Genomic DNA, 21,025 nt, shown 5'->3' on the forward strand with positions numbered 1-21,025 from the left:
ACAATACAATACAATATTATCGTAGTGAGATGAGAAGAAAAAAGGTTCCCGGCAGGAATACGATGAAATAGGTAAGAATGCGTAGACTTGAGCTGGCTCGTGAACCAGGAACGTCACGGGAGCTAGATGTAGAACCGGATCAAGGGGGTGTAGTCTTCGAAAATGCCTCTGATCGAGCAGTTAATTCCCATGCCTGATATATGTACATATATGGTCCAATAAGTCCTTTTGTCGCATTCCTCTAGTCGTATCGAGCAGGCGAAAACTCAATTTATTCTTCTTTGGCATAGACTAGAATCCAGTTTACTGCTTTAGTGTACGCCAGGGGTTCAGTAGGTTTAATTTAAAAGATCTTTATATCTTTCAATACATTTGTTCTTACATCTATAACATGTCTTACATTCTCGTATATGTATAATAATAAGGCGAAGTGTGCAGCTATTAGCTCGATATTATCCTTTATTCATAAGAGACTAGAAGTTCTTACAAATAGAGGATAATACCGATTGCCCAGGTCTCACCACGAGGAGTTTCTTCTAATGGCGGGATAATTGGGAATGCAATTATTCCAGAATCCAGTGGATATTTTTCTGAAAACTTGTCTTTTATTGTATCGTTTGCGAACAAAATCTGATACGCGTACAATACAACTTAAATATTACAGTATATGAACTTGAACTTTCTTTACAAAGTCATGATTGGTTCGGACAATCATACATACTCGCTGTTCATACTTTTTACACTCTACGAATTGCACCCCCGTGTTCCTTCAAATTTTATCATTAATCTTGATCTCCTTTTATCATTTTTTTAAAAGAACATGACGTCAATTGTGAGATTGCAAACAGTACCATCAGCAATCTTAATTTACTCTTTATAAACCTCGATTCAAAACCTAGGTACGTTCGCTTATTATAAAAACCTGCGATTACGTTGTCTTCCTATTTACTTCTTTCCTTTTTCAACGTTCTCGTAGTTTTACATTCTTATAATCACATATTTACAAACAAGTTCTTTTTTAACACGTATCGCGGTTCTTATTATCTACCAAAATGTAGTACATTTCGTGAACACATATGGAAACTGAGTGTTGGAAAATTATAAATTCTGTAGACTTTTAATAAAATTCATTCTTGTTGGAAGTGCACCAGCGAGAAAGTTCCATTGTTTACACAATACGAGGGAGATATGTGGAAAAATGTTTGGTTTTTCATATACATCCTAAAAAAATATACGTTAATTATTACATTAAATAAAATACAAAATCTCTGGAATCTATTATAATTATAAGTAAACCGCGGATTTGGTGTATTTATTAAAATAAATAGAATCATTCTTAATTTATTATAACTATTAATAAAAAAATTATAATTCTGTCTAATCCTCATTGTTTCAAATCGATATGGAAATTTTTTAGTTGAATTGTCTAATTGTATAATAATAGGCATAATTAGGGGTGTAGAAAGACCCGCACATTACAATAGAATTGGTCGTCAGAAAATGGCAGTGGAATATTCCCTATTAAACTACCCTATTTTTCAATCCAAATCTCAGATTATTAAATTATGATAAAATTAATTTGTAAAAATCTGATTAGGATGGTGCTTAATTAAAAACTTTCTCGCAAGTATTCGGAAAAATTACACGGATCATCGGCAAAAATACAGAAGACTTGATCAGAAGCAGTTGTCGGAATGGAAGTATTTAAAGTTAATTTGTGCGAATAACAAAAATCTGTTAGAAAATCGAAAATATAAAATCATACATCGTATATCCTAATTACATTCTTTGTATACTTTACATTTCTCTTTATAATATTTAATACATACTTTAAAAGCAACAAATATATATATATATATATATTTATATATATTTATAAAATTTATTCTGTTCAATTGAATGATTAAAACTCATATGGTATTCTTTGTATCGAGCAACGTATGCAACATACACAATCATTGTCATACAAAATCGAAGAACTTAGTAATAATAATATCATTAAAATCTGTTGCATAACATACATACTGTAAACCAAAGAATTGCAACTAAACTGCAGATCCTTATGCAAAATTAAAATTGCTTGCACTGTTTGTGACATACAGAAATTACATAAAAATTTATTCGGTGCATCAATCATTTTTACAAACTATAGATAACGTTATTCAATATTCTTAAATACTTTTCTCCTTTTAATACGTAAATTCTTTTCTCCTTTCAGTACGTAATTACTTTCAACATTAATTTAAAATAAATATTTACAATCTGATGTAGATTGGAGATTTTAGTACAAAATAAAAATGGAGAAGAATAAAATGAAGATTTATTCAGGCTCTCGGTAATTTTAATAAATTGCAAATAATGTTGCGCTGTTTTTAAATTCTTTCAATCCTTTCATTCCGTATTTTAATTATTGTTTTCATAAATACACATAAATATCCTCAATCGAAAGTAGATTGAAGATTTTAGGGCAGCATAAAAATTGTCTGTACTCAGTTCTCAACGCACAGAAATTAAGCGAAAATTGGTTTGGTATCTCAATCATTTGAATAAACTGCAAATAACATAACTAAAAATTCATAATATAAACAAACATTTCTACATTTATTTAAACAATCTTGCCAGAAACGCATAAAGATCCGCAGATTAATTATAAACGTTCCAGGCGTTACATTAAGACGTTTTAAATCAGTCTCCTCGATCAAATTCAGGTTACGTCGATCAATATCCTTGAAGAATGATTAACCCTATTGAACACTGATTGTTCCTCGGTGTTCCATTTTCACTATGTCTTTTCGTTCATCGGATTAAGACCCACCCGGTGGCCCGGATGGGGTTCGTTCATTCTACTTTACACCACACATCGAAGAGCATAATAGGGTCTTACGTTTACGAGAAAACGGTTTAGTAGATCCTGCGAGCAGCTGGACGCGCCGCCTAATCACATCGTGATCACATCAAACATAGTACTCGTTGATGTTCAGCGCGTCAGGGTCGCAGCCCTATACACAGCTCTCCTGGGTGGAGATCAATGGGGTGCGAACGGTCACGATCTCTATCGAAGGATGGTGTTTACCGACGTTTAAGTCCTGAAACGCACTCTTCGCCGAGAGGGGCGTCGGTGTACAAGACGACGCACTCGACACGTCGATTTTCGACGGCTTGGCGTTGTGATCTATGCACGCGTAGATCGTCGACTCCTTCGCGAAGGGCTTAGAGCCGCCGTAGCCTTGGATAGTGCTTAAACTACCCACGCCGCTTATACTATTCAGTTTAGTGTCGTTCACTAACGTCGACAGGGTCGCTGGTCGTGTCATGCAGAGCTCCGCATACGTTATCTCACCTGACAGCTGCAACAATCAATCAATCAATTTACAGAAACTCAGCACAGATGATCTATTCAGCCCCCCACCCCCTTGAATATCTTGTTTATCATTGGTGATATGACTGCGGATCTTTATGCATTTATAGCATAATTGAGTAAATGAAATTCAAGATTGTTGACAAGTTTTTTAAATTGAAGATATCAATGTATAACTTTTCTAAAATCGTTCAAATCGATTTACGCTTATCGAAACAACGATTAAAATCGTTAAGGGAGTAGTCCTATTTTTACGTTTACGAAGCGTAATTTGCAAATTACGCCTGGTAAACGTAAAAATAGGAATTTTGAGGGCGATCGCGGCCTAGATTGATCTTTTATTTAGCGCTTCTCAATACTGAAAACCCCCATATTTGCATTATCGAGAAATGAGAAGGCGCGTCCCGCACCCTTGCAATCCTGGAAAAACGAATCTATCCCCTTAGGAGAAGAAATAACATTCAATTTGGTTTCTATTCCTTGCAATCGATGGAGACAATGTTTATTCTGAATAAAGATCCGCAGTCTAGCGATAAGATAAAATGCCAGAGATAAGGATTGGCTTCAAAAGAAGAAATATGGAGACATTCTTCTCATGGTCATCGAGATTTTGTACATGAGAGTAGTGCTTGCTTCTCTAATCTTTGCCTACACATTTACAACCAAGATTAGTCCAACAAATCATTATGTGTGAGCTTCGAGTTTGAGTGTAAACAATGAATGGAACTTGACAACGTGACTGTGTCCATTTGTTTTGTATTATCAATAATAACCTAGCTATTGGAGGTGTTCTAGTTGCATGTGATTTACTAATATTTCTTTACCGGTAACGTGGGGTAATTATTATACTCGTGCGAGTATGGTTGCAGTCCTTGAAGGTGATTCACTTGCTGAACCGATAGTGAAGAGGGTGGAAGACCATCAGGAGTGTTCTGCACTGCCAAAGGCGTCCCGGATATTGATCCAGTTAGTTGATAATCCGAGCCTGTTGGTTTCATTGAATTTGTTCCATTTAAATATTTGGTACTGTAGATGATGCGACTGTTCTTGGAAATATTGCATACCTTTGTTTATGGGAACCACGTCAGGATTCCTGTCGTCAGTGTCATAAAGGTCCTCGGAGCTTGGCGCTGTTCCCTTTTTCAGTGGTAGGTCATTTGGCCTTTGTGTTCTTCTGTCACTTCTGATTTTCATCGCTGCCAGAATGGTTATGGTGAGCAAGAGCAACGCGGTGACCACTCCGATCAAACCCCCTAGCAATGGGGTGATCTCGAATGGCACCGGGGTACCTGTGAACAGAACACGCACTGCTCTTGTGTCAGTATGTCGAGGAACTTTGCTCGTTGATTATATTAACCCTTAAGTGTCTTCTAACTTCATTGTGAAGCTGCAACTATTTACTGTTTGTAGATTTAGAGGAACCTTGTCTTGTTACATTTGTGCAAAGCAAAATTGATTTCCACTTGCCAATTCAGAAAAGAAGTGTTAAATATATAAATATGTACCCAGTCAGCCAAATGCTAGGTTTTGGCCGGGCAGCTGCGTCAGCAGAGGCAACGCTTGCTGCTGGCAGAAAGACTCGGCATCTGCCCGGCAGGAGCTTCCGGGCAGATGGAAGGCAGCTCGGTCCTCGGTCTTACGGCGAGGCAGAATCCAGGACGAGCTGCCTTCCATCTGCCAGGAGAACCAGGAGAACCGATTTATGCTGGCAGGGTGTGCCCGGCAGATTCTTCCAGATTCCGAGCATCCTATGCTTCGAGAGCAGCTTCGAGCAGCTTCGAGCTTCGTTCGGACAGGATAATGCCCGCCATCTGCTCGCTAGGCTGTGCTCGATATCTGTTCGGAGCAGGCCTGGCTGACTAGGTATACAACATCATCAATATCGAATACCTTAACAAAATTTTATATTTAAAATATTTTATTTTGGAAGTCCACTTAAGTGTTAATATCCACAAACAATTTCCAGATCCACAACTAATGTCTGTTGGGTCTAGCAGCATTATTTACCAGTTTGCTTCTCGGCAACTTTCAAAGTGAATCCTTCTAGCAAGGTAGGATCGCTTCTTCCCTTTGCATTGACAGCATACAAGATCATATTCAAGACCTTCCCTGGTTCTAGATCTTGGACAGTGAAAGCTGCATTTTCCCTAGACGTGACGTTAGCTTGCAGCTTTCCCGTGACTTGGTCGAATACTTCCAGAAGAAAGTGTTGTGGTTGTCCTCCATCGAATCCGGCGAAACACTCGACTGATAATGACTTTGTTGTTTGGTTTGATAGCGTGCAGTTGTAGGGCGATTCGGGTTTGCCTGTTAACAATGTAATTGTGTCCCTTAGAGTGAATCAAATTTCAGTGTGAGAATAGTATTCTTCTTTGGGGCTCAAAAGCCCTTCAAATATATGCCTAGATTGTATTAGACAACCAGTACTTTCTTGATCTTCTATTAATGTAGAGTATGCTTGACTTGAATATTATATTATAGTACTTATAATTCTATCAATGTAGTATGTTTTGTTATTAACCCTTTGTATTCCTTTGTCAAGTGTGACTCGACATCGGAGAAGGAAGAATGTAAATAGAACTGGTTTTTACATGTATTTGGTTCTTCCTTTATGTATTTAATTGTCTTATTTTTTAGTTTAAAACAAATATAAGTTCCACAAATATAAATCACAACAACGTTTGAGAGCTATGTTTAACATAATTAGTAAACAGTCAAGGAACTGTCTTTTGAAGTAAATTTCAAATAAAACACTGAAAATAGTAGGGAGTTGTTGCCAATAAAATCGAAAAATAATTCGGAGTGCAAAGGGTTAAGAAGACTGACATACAGCATTTAACAAGCTTGACATTTTCTAATAACTCTAGTACAACAGCCATAAATATTTTTTGACAAGACCATACCAGCAGGAATGATATGGAACACGCAAGCATTTTTCTGTTGGCCAGCAGTGTTACTGGCCGAGCAGAAAACCGTGCCATAGTCCATTTCAGTGATCGGTCTGTACGTGAGAACGCTCTGCATGTGTCTTGTCGAATTCTTGTAACGCGCCTGAGGCACGTCCATCATCTCTTCAGTATTGTTGAAAGTCCACCGGAAGCTGTCCGGCGGTGGATAAGCCTCCACCTTGCAAATTATATGAGCGTCTTCCTGCCTCGTCACACCATAAATTCGCTTCTGATCAGGTACACAGATTGGTTTGTCTGTAAATGCAAAATATTGAGAGAGGGGCTCTGTTTGATTTTCTACCAGGGGGATTAGAATGTGGATACAGCTTACACATAATTTTCAGTTCCACGTTGTTGCTGTAACCATCTCCTTCGACGTTGCTGGCAATACAAGTATAATTTCCGGCCTGGGAGCGATTGACCTCCCTCAAAGCGAGGCCGTACTGCTGCACTATCACGCCGTTCTTCGCGTTATTTTGAATCACGTTACCCTGAAAAAGTACACACGGATTTACCGGATAATAGTCGTGTTGCAGCACAATGTTAGAAATTATATCCTCTTTCACAGAATTCAATTTGGTGCCAGAATTATGCGATTGAAAATGATGTTTATGCAATTTTCAAATTTTCTAGATAAATTTGAAGAAAGCGGTACCAAATAAAATTCTATTTTTATTGGTAATAATACTTGCAGATCCAAAATAAATAAAAATCGTACTCGATTCTGTTGGATTTATACATCAGCATTTTTTGAAAATTTTTATAAATCATAAATGCATTAACAGCAGACTTAAATCTACAGAATGTGAGTTTAGTATAACGTAGAGTATACAGGGTGTAACGAACTGTATGGTCTTGGCGTGTTCTAGATCTTCGAATCGATGAAGAAAAAGAATCTCAAATTTTTTTAATTGTATCATGTTTTGCGCATACAATGCAATAAAAAAATTTGTTGACCTTTTGACATCATTTTCTGATATTTGCAAGGACAGGTCTGTGATTTATTAATAAATTGAAACTTGATTTACATGGGGTGAGTTAATATTGAATTGCGTTATCCTTTAAATTGGGAATTGATGTACGGAACAAGCTAATTATAAATTATATTGTTCTTTTAATTGGATATTGATTTCCGAAACAAGCCGATCATGATTTGTAATATTTTTCAAATTGAAAATTGGTTTGTGTAGTAAGCTAAATGAATTCTACCATTTGAGGAGATTTTACTTAACCAGGATGAAAATATAGAATGTTAATTACTGGAAAATAGTATGTACACTTCAACTAACATTATGCTTCCACACTACTTTGTAAGGGCCGGGATTGGCATTGACTTTGCACTCAAAGTAGACGTCATCCCCTTCTTCGATGTCATCTGGGTTCATGTTCGACCCTAATTCCAGATGTAAAATTGGAACAACTGTAACGAAATGAAATGGGTAAGGAATTATGGTAAGTTTGAGAAATATTTTGTATATTATTTTATTTTGAATTTGTGTTCTAACTGCTACCCAATTAGGGTACAAGACAGATTTCTTGAGTACGTGATTTAGCTCTGAATATTATTTAGATACCGGAGCAGTAAACATTCTACTTTGTTTATAAAGTTGAATAAGATACTGTCTATGGCGTACTTACAGAACACGTTTAATTTCCACGTATCCTCCAGTATAGCCTGTTGAACTTTCGCGTTCTCCGCCCGGCAAGTAATTACTTTGTCGTGATCAAGTAATGTCGGTCTCAAAATTAGCGTGGAACTCGTCTTGTTGCCGTCCTCGGATACCTTTAATGTCAAAGTTACATTTCATGTTAGTATTATGCGCAAACTTTCATTGCAAAACACCGTATCAAGATATCTAATGTATGATGTACAATCTAGAAACAAAATAACAGTAAACAAAATAGATCGAAACGGAATGAAACAAAAACGAATTGAATGAAGTAGAATAATGTACAGGGTGTATAAAAAGTAATGGTCAACCGTTCGAATGAGTGAATCTACACCTCTGGATCGTTGGACATTTGTAAGAGAAACTTGCCGCAAAACTGTTTATAACAAAGAAAATTGTTGTTAAAGTTTGTTTTTGCATCAAGACCTTCTATTCGAGATACTTTTTATACTCTTTACTCTTTCTATACTTTTTATACACCCTGTACAATACAGTACAAAATATAATGAAATACTAAAGTACAATGAAATGTAATAATTTACAACGAAATACAATAAAATATAATAAAGTCTAACCAAACACGAAGAAGTACAATGAAGTAGAATGAAGTTCAATAACATTAAGGCAAAAGCGTATGTCAATGTCCAGCAAAATGCAAACAAAAATTCAAATTGTACAGTGGAATATGTACAATTAAATACGATAGGATCAAACGAAGTACAACAACATAACGAAATAGAATGATATACAATACAGCACAACGAAGTGCACTATGGTATGATGAAGCACGCTGCATTGCCACTATAGTGAAATAGAATAAAACACAATACGCGGGTGTACAGCGAAGAAGAAGTACGTGTAATAAAATTTAATGGATTTCAATCAAATACAATGAAAGACAATGAAGTGTGATGGAACACAATGAAGTACAGCTAAGAGCAGTTTAGTACAGTGTACTGAAATGCGGTGCAACGAAATACAAATTAGAAATGAAATTAAGTATTGGGTTGGCAAATAAGTTCGTTCGGTTTTTTAGAGTGGAATAAAACACAAAAACCGAACGAACTTATTTGCCTACCCAATACAACGAAATAAAACGAATTATAATCAAATACAGGGAAGAATAACAGAGTACGTTGAAGTACTCTCAATGAAAATGCAATGGGATGCAATGAGACACAATGAAATACAATCCATTATAATAAAATAGAGGGCATTAAAACGAATTACAATGAAGTGTATAGCGAAATACAAGATGATACTAGTATAACGAAATAAAATGATATACAACAAAATACAGTGAAGTGCAGTAGGGTGCAACGAAGTACACTGTAGTGCAACGACGCGGAATGTTGTGATAATATAAAGAAGTACACCAAAGTTCAGGGAGGTCTAATCGAATTTTATGAAATTCAATGAAGCACTATGAAATATAACAGAGTGCAATGAAACGCAGTGAAATATAATGAAGTGTAGCGGAACACAATAAAATACAATAAAGTGCACTGTGGTGGAATGAAGTACATTATAGCGTAACGGCATGGAACGAAATACAATTAATGAAGCATTGGGTTGAAACGAAAGTTCGTAGCGTTTTTCAATTAAAATTCACAGATAAAATTAACATGTTTATTCATAGGTCAATTCAACAACATACTTTCCATTCTGATCTATTACGTTTTGCCATCTTTGAGGTAGTTTATTGTGTTATTGAATAAATATCTTAATTTTATCTTTGAGCTTTAATTTAAGAACGTTACGAGCCTTCGCTCGTTGCCGATATAGAAATGAAGGAGTACAATGAAGTTCGCGAGAGTGGCACGAAATTAAATGAAAATCAATAAGCTACTATGAATGAATATTATGGTGTGCAGTGGAACACAGCAAAATGTATTAAAGCACAGGGGAATATAACGAAATGCAACAAAGTGTACTAAAGTATACAGTGAAATACACAGAAAAAAAGAACGCAATGGTGTACAACTAAATGGGACACAGTACAGTGAAGTACAGGGAAGTTCAGGCGAGTGCAATGAAGTTCGATGATCTAAAATGAAGGATAATGGCACACGGTTAAACTATAATGCAGTGGAGAACGTTGAAATACAATGACACACTTTTCAGTAAATAGTAACAGCACCTTCTCAGTGTGGTTGGTCAATATTTTGCCATCCATGTACCAGGACAACTTCGCAGGAGGCCTGGATCCTATGGTCATGCAGTTTATGTCGTACTTTCGATCAGCGCTTAGGGGTGCGTTATCGTTGCTCAGTATCGTCACGCTCAGCGGCTTCACTAAAGCATGAAAACGTGCGGAATTATTAATAAAATTCGAAGATCGCATCAATATTCAGTATCAACGTGATCTGCGAAATTATAAACGAACTCACGGTGCATTTCGATTGCCACCGATGCGGAAACTGGTTGGCTGATGTTGTTGTTCGAGGCCTGACACGTGAACACAGCATGCAGGTCGGCTCTGGAAAGTTGTTTGACGATTAGGGTGTTTCTGCGGAGCTCTGGGAACTCGCCCTGCTCGTCCTTTGAGTCCAGCAACATCTCGCCTCGCCACCATCTCACTTTCGGCTCCGGTCGACCTGAAAAATTATACAGAATCGTTGTTCATCCATTGTTTAACGAATAGAAAATTTATGCGACAGTACCAATCTTTCTGATTCAGGTAAAAAAATTTTAAGTTCAACCTGTTCCTTTATGAAGGCGCATAACATCTATCGAGATTCAATTGTTCGTATATCGTAAACAAATCGAACGTCAGCAAAGTGATGACTAGACAGCGGATCTTTATGCATTTACAGGAAAATTGATAAGATGAAATTCAAAATTGTAGGAAAATTTTGATGACTCAAGATGTCAATATATGATTTCTCATCTATTAAAATTATTAAGGGAGGAAATAAGATTCTATTTGGTTTCTATTTCTTGCAATCGACGCAGACAATTTTTATTTTGCATAAAGATCCGCAGTTTAGTGATGACTTAACCCCCCCCCCCCCACCCCTAATTTTGTGTGTTAAACATTGTATGCACGTGGTTTTGGACAGGATCGATTGGAAAAAGCGATCTGCTTGGCACGACACATCGGTAAACGTGTGTGTTTAGGAATTAATCGAGGAATAGCGGTGATGGAGGAATCCTAAGGCTTTTTAGTTTGATTGTGGACTGTGTCAACAATTGTCGGAGGATACCAACGCGCTACAGAAAAAGTACTATCACAGTGTCCATGTTGTTTCGAGCCGGAGAGATCGGACGGATTGGAAAGACTAGTGTTTGCAAACCATTACCGACTGTTTGAACAGGCGAAATTTATCGGTGTGTACTAAACATCAGGCGATTACGATCATCGGGAGGATAAAAAAGGAAAACATGGTCGCGTGAGAAGAAAGTTTTCGAGATGAAAAACGATGAAATACTCACCTCCGGTGACGAGACATTGTAGTTTCATGTCTCCGCCTTCTTCGTATGGTCCTGCTACTGTTGTCACTGTGTTACCGCGCTCGTTGATTATGTTTGGCTTCTGTGGTGGCACTGGAGAACAAGAAGAGATTCATGTATTTTAAACATATATTTTAAATTCCCATTAATGGTCCAAATAAAAAAAGTTGTAAAAATGCTTTTTTATTTTTGCGTGTAACCTTGTAAATTATAATTTTTGGAAAATCTCTTTTGCATATCATTTCGTAAACCAATGTTTCTAATTGATTAGAAAAAAATCAGGTCGTTTGGTACAATTATAAAGAAGTTATTAGTTTTTAAAAGGTGTACGAATACTTTGTACACCCACTGCATGGTTGATAAGAGGATTAGCAATGTTTTAAAAAATGGAAAGTTATGTTTCTTGGAAAAATAAATATGTACATCTTATTATACGTTAATTAAGAAATATTTTCTGAAAAATTTATCTCTTAAACAAGTCTATAGGCAATACATTATGTGGTTGTACAAATTTGTTTCGAGTTTGATTATTTATTATTGATAAGAGAATGTCGTCTACGAACCTATCACCGTGAGATGGATTCTGGAGTTTCTGGTAGGGCTTTTGGAAAAGTCCACACGACACCTGTATTCGCCCTCGTCTCGCTCCTGGATGTGATTTATATTTAAGGTGGCTGGTTCCGTGACCGTTCTGAAAAATGCCCGGTCGTTCAGGTGATCCTTATCGTTCCAATGGGAGGCCTCCGAGTGTTTGCCCCTCATGTCGTAACTGGAACAAAGTATTTCCGGATCCTTCATTAATTTCAGTTGCATATTTAATAAGAGACCATCACAGAAACCTTCTCGATAAATGGAACTAATGGGATCGATCGTAACAGATATCTAACGGTAAAAATGGAATTTAGTTAAATAATCATATCAGTTTAGGCGAGTTAATTTTATGTGTAGGAGTGTTTTGTAAAACTGAATGCTAATTCGAATACATTCATTTTGCTTTAAATAATTTCCTATTCGTGTTTTGGTTTCAATTATTACCAATCCGTATTCCAATTTCAACTATTACAAACCCATATTTCAATCGCAATTACTTTGAATTCATAGTTCAAGTGCGCATTTCAATCTCTACGATTTCAATTCCACTTTCAATTATTTCATATCCATATTCTGCTTTGAGTTATTTCACATTTCACTTTCATCTATTCCAAAATTCAATAGCAATTCTTCCATAATTCAATTATGCAAGATTTCTAAATGAATAAATTTTGTACGTAAGACTATTTTCTAATACACAGTATTAACTGAAGATCAAAATTGTTTCAAATTTCAATTAAAACTACTACTTTAACATTCAACTATTTCAGTATTCCGTAGAAATCATGTACGATGTTTCAACTTCAAATTCCGGTTCCAATTATTTCAATTTCAAAGTCAATTGAATTTATACCTTTAAGGGAACAGACTCTTTTTTCCAGGATTGCAAGGGTGCAGGATGCGCGTTCTCATTTCTCAATATTACAAAAATGGGGTTGTTGAGTAGTTAAAAAAGCTAGAATAAAGATCGATCTAGGCCGATTTCGCCCTCAAAAGTTCTATTTTTTCGTTTACGAGGCGTAATTTTGTGCCAGGATTTTCTTAAAAATTTGATCTTCAGATCCTTGCAGTTCCTTTAAAGATATCATCTCTCGAGAAGACGTCCTGAAAGTTTCAAGTTAATCCGATTAACATCTACTGAGCCGAGTTCAGTCAGAGCATTGACACTGTAACCGGAAAGAACGTGAAAGTTTGAATTTGTTTTTCGCGGAAGCATGTTCCCAATATATCTATCAGATCGCTGTGTTGATCTCTCCTGCAAAAATACTTGGAATTCTGAATTTAAACCGTTGAAAAAGTGGTTGTAGCTTCGACGATGTTTAATGTTTTTCGACAAAATCGCTGTGACTGTTGGTCCAAATTATGATCGTTCGAATGCACAAAGATTGATTGCAAACAATTTATAACATGCCTTTAAAAAATGACTAACAATTCATTTTAAAAACGATTCGAATTCGAAGTAATTGAGAAAAGAGCCCGCGGACAAATTGCGATATCTTTGACAATTATTCATGTTTTGTGATGAAAAAAAATTGACACTGCTGGTCCAAAGTATGATCTTTTAAACGCAAAAGGATTGATTGGATGAAAAATGCCCGTAACAATTTATTTCAAAACGATACAAATTCGATATTATAATTGGGAGAAGAGCCTCTGGAAAAATGGCGGTATCATTGACGAAAAAAGATATTATTCATTAGCTTTGATAAAAAAAATTTGAAATACTGGTCCAAAGTATGATCTTTTAAATGCGAAAATTTTCATTGCGAAAGACAAACAAACTTTCTTAAAAAAAAAATTCTTGAATGTGTACTTTTTCACACTTTTCCGCCAATTAAACCTGTATATTTCTTTTGCTTATTTTTTTGTTGTTTTTCTGTTTATTCACTGACAATCCTAAAATGTGTCATAATGCTTCTGGTGAAATTCATCGTATTCCATTCCCTAGTATATAATTATATAATAGTATATAATTGTTTTGTTTTCGCGCGTCCTCCCATTGTTCGTAATTTATCATTTTCAATGTATTGATTATGTTGTCGACTTCCTATCAGTTTCTTTGATCTTCCTGTCCAGAGTCGCCAGATGAGGGGAAACAGTTACAGTTACCCTCTCTCTGCCAGTGCCGGAATAGTCACGTGACATTGTCACATGCTCGACAGAGACTGACAGGGTAAAAAGGGAGTGGGGGACACAAGTCTTAATCTGGCGACTTTGTTCCTGTCTTGGGTTCTTTTTAAATCCGCACGTCAACTTCGTGCCATCTTCGTGCTAGAAATTTCACAGAGAGTCGTCGATAAGGTCGTTCCGATTGAAGAATACGCAGTGTTTAAATCGGCGGAATCAGTGCCGGGCTGATCAGAGCTCATGGTCGAGGAGCTGGTCTTATCTTCACCCGGTCGGTTCCGAGGCGGAGGAAGTCAATCCGACAAGTCCGGCAGAAGTGTAGATCGAATATCGATACCGACAGGGACAGAGCCGGAAGTCAATAGTTTCAGGATATCCCTGGTAACCGAGGAACTTGCTTAATCCGGCTAAAATATTTGTTGGTTTAGCAGCGAAGGCATTCATATGTATACACTATGCACGGAGTCGCCAGATTAAGACTTGTGTTCCCACTCTACCTTCCCCTTCTACGACGCTACTCTCCCCACACTTCCGCCGCAGTCCGGTCACGTGACCAATCTGGTACCGTCAGAGAGAGGGTAATCTCTTCCCCTCAATTCGTGTTCCCTCACCTCATCTGACACGACTCTGACTGTGCGTTCGCAGAACATTAACTCGCCAGCTCGTTGAAAGGAACAATAAGGCAATAGTTTGTAACGCTGCGGCCACTTGTGCAATTGTTGAAAACTCGATCGCTCCGAGGCATTCATAGACACGTCCGTAGCCGAAACGCCGCTGAGCGTAACTCGATTTGCGAAATTTCAAAGGGGAGTTATTCAGAAGCGAAAAAATATTGTGTGCTACTTAAGCAATTTCCATAATCGTCGGTGAACATATTTATCGGGCTCGAAAACGCGGAGCTTGGCGCGACGCGTGCGAAATATCCGAATGCGTTAAATGCTTTTCAATTAACTGCCGTGCTCCGTGCGTGTTGTATGAACGCGCGTTTAAACCGCGTGCGGCGGTCTTTAACGTGCTATAGTCCATGGAAATAATCAAACACGGGGTTTCCTTCTTTTTTCAATTTTTGGCCCAACAATTTTGGAGATACCTTGAAAATTGTTGAAGTTATAAACATTTTCTTACAACCCAAACGCTAAAGCATGGGGTTTATATTGAAACGATGTGAAATGTTATAAAAACATGAATGGGAACAACAAAAAATCTACTTTCTGCTTTATTGTAAATATTCTACGGTTCTTTAAGAAATATCTAGCTTAAAAATTTTTAAGATGTCTTGAAAATTGTGGAAGTTATAACGATTCAAAGATCACCACAAATGCTAATGTAAGAGGATTAACGTAATATCATAAATACCTTAATAACAACAATGTAGGAAAATGTCTAAAAAAATCCAGATTACCTATAAATAGGCGTGATGTCGCTCTTGTACCACACGACCAAGATGGCGGAGTCATTGTCTCTGGGTGGCTTGATGTCGCAAGGTAGTTCAGCAGTGCCTTGGACCACAGCCCTGGCTGCGACAGCTGGTCCTGCAACAGAAAACAATTTTCCATGAGAACTATGACATAGAAAACAGGATAATTTGGTTGCTAGTTCCCGTTCGACGTCAAAGAGCAAATATATTAAAATGTAATTATTCGGGTAGTGCAGCAGCCGCTGACGCGACGTATCTTCAGGCGGATTCGCTAAAGGCAGACACGCTAATTCATACCCTGTGGATTGAGTTTTCTCGTCAAACGAATCCTCCCATCACTCTTCCAGTAATATAACCGTGTGCTCTCTCGTTAATGAGTGAAATGTTTTCATTACGGTAATATACCCTCCGCTTTCCGTCGGTTTCCAATGATTCCTTCCTTCATCGATGCTCCTCAATTAGCTGACATAATATTTGCAAAAGACACTGTCAGTTTGTATTTATTCATGATCGAAGCCAAAGTGACAATTTTACTTAACAATTTTAGTAATTTGTATTTCAGTATTTGGGAAATTTGTATCCCCCTTCCTGAATTGTTCATTTCCCAGAGAGCCATGAATGAATAAAATTGTGATAGAAACAGCCTAGACATTAATCTAAAGTAAGATTTATGTATTATACAGTATTAATCCTCTATGCCAATAAATAAATATATTTTTTGGTACTTTCGAAGAATGTATAAATACAGAAGAAAATAGGAAAAATATAAACAGCTCACGCAAATGCAATTCAAAATGATTTCTAGTTCGAGAACAGAGTCTAACCTAAGCATACATGTAATTTCTCAGGAAGCCACGATTCAAACGATATTTAAAATATTCTAGTGCGTACTCAATAATAAAATTTAATGACATAAAGGATAAATAAAAGTCGTAAAGCTTAATCTCAGAGTACCAGGTGGCACCCAGTGGCACCCCGCTTAAACAAGCAATCGTTAAGCCATTCCTGGACAATGATCCTTCGGCAATGTCCGGCGGGGTTTATCTTTCTTGACCGGTAAAGCCTTAACTATCCTCGTACTTTGAAATTAGTTTCGGCTGAGAGCCCCGAGGCGTTTTGCAAAAGTCATTAATTGGAATCCAATAACCTTGCTCGGCATGGGAGAAGTATGGCAAAACTGTCCACTGTAAGCATCAGAACTTCCGTTTCCTCCCGCTTGTCTCCGTATTAATATTCGACTTGCGCTGTAACTAACTCTACAACTATACTATTATCACCACATGCCACTTTCGTATTTTTATTAATCATCGGACAGTCCGAGGAATTAATTACAGCCAAAAATATGTGTCGCGCTCTTATAGTTGAATTAGAATCTATTTTTAAAACTAAGAGAATTGATCGACCTTCTTTATATAAGTGCGAGAAGTTCTCGGGAAAAAAGATTACATCTTTTACATTAATCAACATTTTCCGACGGGAAAAATCTGACAGTTACCCCAAAGCACGATCTTTCGAATACAGAAAGTTTCATTTTGAAAGATCGGAAAATCTTTCTATACGAAAAAATATTATTACATCAATTTAGGCTTGAAGTATGAATAGTTGCCAACACGACCTGTGAAAAATGATTATACCTTTCATACTGATCAATATTTTCTGACGGAAAAAATCTGAGATCTGTCCAAAAGTAGGATCTTCCAAACGCAAAAGAATTCGTTCTTATAGATTCGCAGATTTTCTTAAAAAGAAATTCGCTGCATCAATTTCTTACAATCCTCAGCTCCGAGTAGAGGACCTTTGTGAAGTAACCTCCCAACTTTACACACCTAAATTAATATCATGACTTTTCTATTTTTGTTAATTCAATAAGAGTCCAAAGAATGATTTGCAGTTGAAAATGTTGACGTAGCTCTCACAGTTGAAGTGTAATAAATTTTCGAAGTTGAAGATCCGATCCCCGTGAAATTGTACGTGACAGAAAAATCGAATGTATCAATAAAATTCGAGGCGTTATGGTTGATTGACAGCGTCGAGGGAGGAAGTCATCACGGTGTGGAGAAGGAGGGAAGAAGTATAATAACCGGTCTTGAGATCGCAGTTACGTCACTTTATTCAATCTCACGCAGTACGGATAATCCCATCAACCGGCGTTTCCAGCTTAATAAACCTTCGTAACAGGATGCCCGGAAGCTCGTGGCCGATGATATCGCTGCTGACGTCAACGGGAATATCCATTATAATCGGTAAACACCCTCGCGAGTGTATAGGCAATAAATTAGAACGAACTCGATATATCTAAGGCAACGACGGATTGATTAGAGCCCGAAGCTGCCTCAGAAAGTCAGTTGCATTGCTTCGACTCCAATCAGCTGCACTTTCACTTCATTTGAACAGCATGTGCATTGCAACACGTGTCCACTAAATTCTTCGAACTGTAATGTCACATTTAACGTGTAGTTAACAGTCTTATAAGACAAATAAACAATTTTTACTGACACTTTAAATATTTTTTTAAATAAAAATTGCCTGTATTGTCAGACACAGGAGAGAGAATTTTAAAGAGCTGGAAATAATACAGTAAGATGTTTGAAATATAAATGTCTGGTGATGAATTTTTACATTTTTATGCATTTGTTACTTGAAGAGTTAGAAAGAGTACGAAATAATCTCTCTTGTATTGTAAAATAACTGGAATTGTTAATACAAAGGCGTCAAATTGATTTCAAATGGATTTTAAAACTGGCTTTTGCTGAATACAATGTAGAAACGAATTAAAAGTAATTTTCTTTTATTCCATTGCGACGTTAAGTGTAATTTCTTCTAATTTTCTATAGTAGTAGACTTTACTTTGATGTAGACTTTATGTGAAGTATAATTTGCTCTTGTTTCGTTACGAGTTCAACCAAGCGATTATTTCTTTTAATTTTTTCGAGCTGGTAGATTGTATTTTAAAGCGGGGGTTGTCATGTAAAATATAATTCTCTGTTCTTTTACTGCGAGTTAGGTGAAACGATTATTTCTTTTATACGTACTTTATAAATTTATCAATCAAATGAGAAACTGAGTCACTAAAAATCATAGATTTGTAAAATTATGAATGTTTATGCAAATTAAACTGAAATTAAAATTGAGCACAAATTATAATGCGACAGAAGCGTCAAAAGAATTTTAGAGAGGTTCATTTTAAAGTGAAATTGTTAGTTTAAAGTGGTGAATCTATTTTTAAACGAGTTAAAAGATCCACTTTCGCAAAATTCCACCTAGAAATGGATTAAGAATCATTTTCTTTGGTTTATTATACTGTATTAGATTATGCAATTCTTCCCAGTGACAGATTGTACATTTAGATTTTAGGTGAAACTCGCGAGAACATCATGTTTATGGGAGAATCTTTTTGCAAGGTTGCGGCGATTCGAAATCTGCGAGTCCGCATTAAAATGATTACAAACGGAAATCCATAAGAAAAGGCGCGACGATAGACGGTGGAAAAACAAAGTCCCTCGTAGATAGACTTCTCTTTATGGGAAATGGATCCCGAGGAAGAACTGATAAATCTTCCTGTCGTTCTGAACGACGGCTGAATCGTTTATCTGGATTTAATCGTTCTGAACACCTGGCATGCATGGATCCATGGCACTTTAATTTTGCCTTCCAGTTTTTACCGTCTACGATCCCTTTATACCCTCGTTAATTTTCTTGAAATAGTTTCTCGAGGCGGCGATCGTGCCCCTTCGAAAAAAGGCAAACAATGATGAGGAAATTTTAATCAACTCCTGATCATATTTTTCCGGAGGAAATGCTTCTTTGCGAGATTCGATTCGGTCCGAAAGGACTTTCTCTCGTAACGGACTTAAGATATCAAAAGAAACCGTAAGAATCATCATTTTTATGTAACTTCAAGCATGTAATTAGTTCATCGTTGAATTTAATTTTAGTAACCGATTTTATAAGCAAATCGACTGATTAAGTTAAATTTTATAATGAAGTATGAGGATACTTTCGGGGGAACATTATACATTACATATACAGTGACCCGAATTAATATTCGGACACTCTAAAAACAAGGAGAACTTTTCTAATATCGTACTATACGATTTGAACATTTTTTTGGGAAGCTAGAGCAATTAGTTTACCACAGTATGTGAAAAGAAATGTTTTACAACCTTTTTATGTGGGACTATATTGAAAATTTAAAAAATACGTTTTGTAGATCTGTGTAAATATAATGTAGAATGGATATGGAGTGTATATTAATTTTTGACTCTCACTGTATATCCTACTTGTACCATTAGAAAAATTCCTCTGCAGCAGAGAATCGGTGAAAAATCGCGGTTTGCGTCCGCCGTAGCCTGTTGTTTAGAGTAATTATTGTGGAAGCGTGCGACCGTGTTAATTATTCTGGCAGAGTATGATAGATTCGGGGGAGGAAAGCTGTCGCAGTCGCATTCGGTCTGGGGAGACCATTCCGCCTGATCCCCGAAGACGGCCCTATGCAAATGGCAATGAATATGCATCGATAAGTTGTCGACCAACCGCTGCGAAAATAATTCCTTCGGATTTATCGACTCGAAAGCTGCGCCGACACGAACTGCGAGTTCTTTCTCGCAGCAGTTCAAACAGCGTCATTCGGTTCTGATACTATTTATAATACAATTCTCTCTTTTTTTTTTTTGGTTTCGAACCGAACGGAAAAAGTAGAAAGTTCGCGGTCCTTTGGACAGTTGATAGGAAACAGAAAGGTGGATTAAAACTTGCGTAATTAAAACTTGTACCTCTGCAAAAGTGCGACAATAACTCGACTCGTCCGAACCGGGAATTTAATGTTCCTCTCTTTTTGTCGGATCACAAAAGAAACACGTTCGGGGAGACGCGATGCAAAAATGCAGTCTGGGAGATCGGCCAACCGGATAGAGCTAAATCGGGTCTAGAAATTGGATCTTCCATCGGCTGATAGCTGTCTCGACCAATTAAAGCTGATCTGGGTCGTCGTCGAGTACTTTGCCGCCGGGTTTTACAGGATCGGCCAAAATTGTTCTGCTTCCTTGAAAGGACTGAATCCCGAGGACATTTCAAGTAACTTTTTCCTTTGCGAAAATGTTGTCCGCAGCTATGTTAACGAGTTATCCACGAAAAACACGGACCAATCAGAGTGCGGTTACCATGGGCTACCATAGTCAGCTGTAGCCGCGCTGTGATTGGTCCGTGTTTTTCGTTAATAACTCCTTAACAAAATCGCGGACAACATTCTCGCAAAGGAAAAAGTTACTTGAAATAACCTCGGGAATTACCCGTTTCAAGTAAGGTGGAATGGGGTAAGTCCGTTAATTGGTTATTTTTATTATAATATGAACGAAATTTCTCTAGCTTGTATTTATTAATGTAGTATAAGTTAGTATAAACTATTCTACATAGATGTCATCCAAGAATAAAGGTGTTTTCCTCGCTTAAATCAACCAATGCC

General features: G+C 37.0%; 1 protein-coding gene across 5 annotated transcripts in view; it reads right to left on the reverse strand.

The window, feature by feature from the left end:
- Positions 1-585: 585 nt before the first annotated feature.
- LOC143218078 (nephrin) overlaps positions 586-21,025 on the reverse strand; it is a 314,437-nt gene continuing 293,997 nt past the window's right edge. For 4 of the 5 annotated variants that reach the window (XM_076443052.1, XM_076443051.1, XM_076443053.1 and 1 more), the window contains 13 exons: positions 15,550-15,679; positions 11,993-12,198; positions 11,412-11,522; positions 10,367-10,573; positions 10,117-10,271; positions 7,945-8,089; positions 7,596-7,726; positions 6,638-6,797; positions 6,262-6,561; positions 5,366-5,665; positions 4,423-4,665; positions 4,183-4,343; positions 586-3,347 (listed from right to left, as the gene is read on the reverse strand). In XM_076443052.1, coding sequence (XP_076299167.1) covers positions 3,000-3,347; positions 4,183-4,343; positions 4,423-4,665; positions 5,366-5,665; positions 6,262-6,561; positions 6,638-6,797; positions 7,596-7,726; positions 7,945-8,089; positions 10,117-10,271; positions 10,367-10,573; positions 11,412-11,522; positions 11,993-12,198; positions 15,550-15,679 — 2,597 coding nt within the window. In that variant the 3' untranslated portion in view covers positions 586-2,999. The remainder of the gene's footprint in view (positions 3,348-4,182; positions 4,344-4,422; positions 4,666-5,365; positions 5,666-6,261; positions 6,562-6,637; positions 6,798-7,595; positions 7,727-7,944; positions 8,090-10,116; positions 10,272-10,366; positions 10,574-11,411; positions 11,523-11,992; positions 12,199-15,549; positions 15,680-21,025) is intronic. The other variant, XM_076443050.1, reaches the window with a different exon arrangement.

Source organism: Lasioglossum baleicum, chromosome 18, assembly GCF_051020765.1.
Source record: "Lasioglossum baleicum chromosome 18, iyLasBale1, whole genome shotgun sequence".
NCBI lineage: Eukaryota > Metazoa > Arthropoda > Insecta > Hymenoptera > Halictidae > Lasioglossum > Lasioglossum baleicum.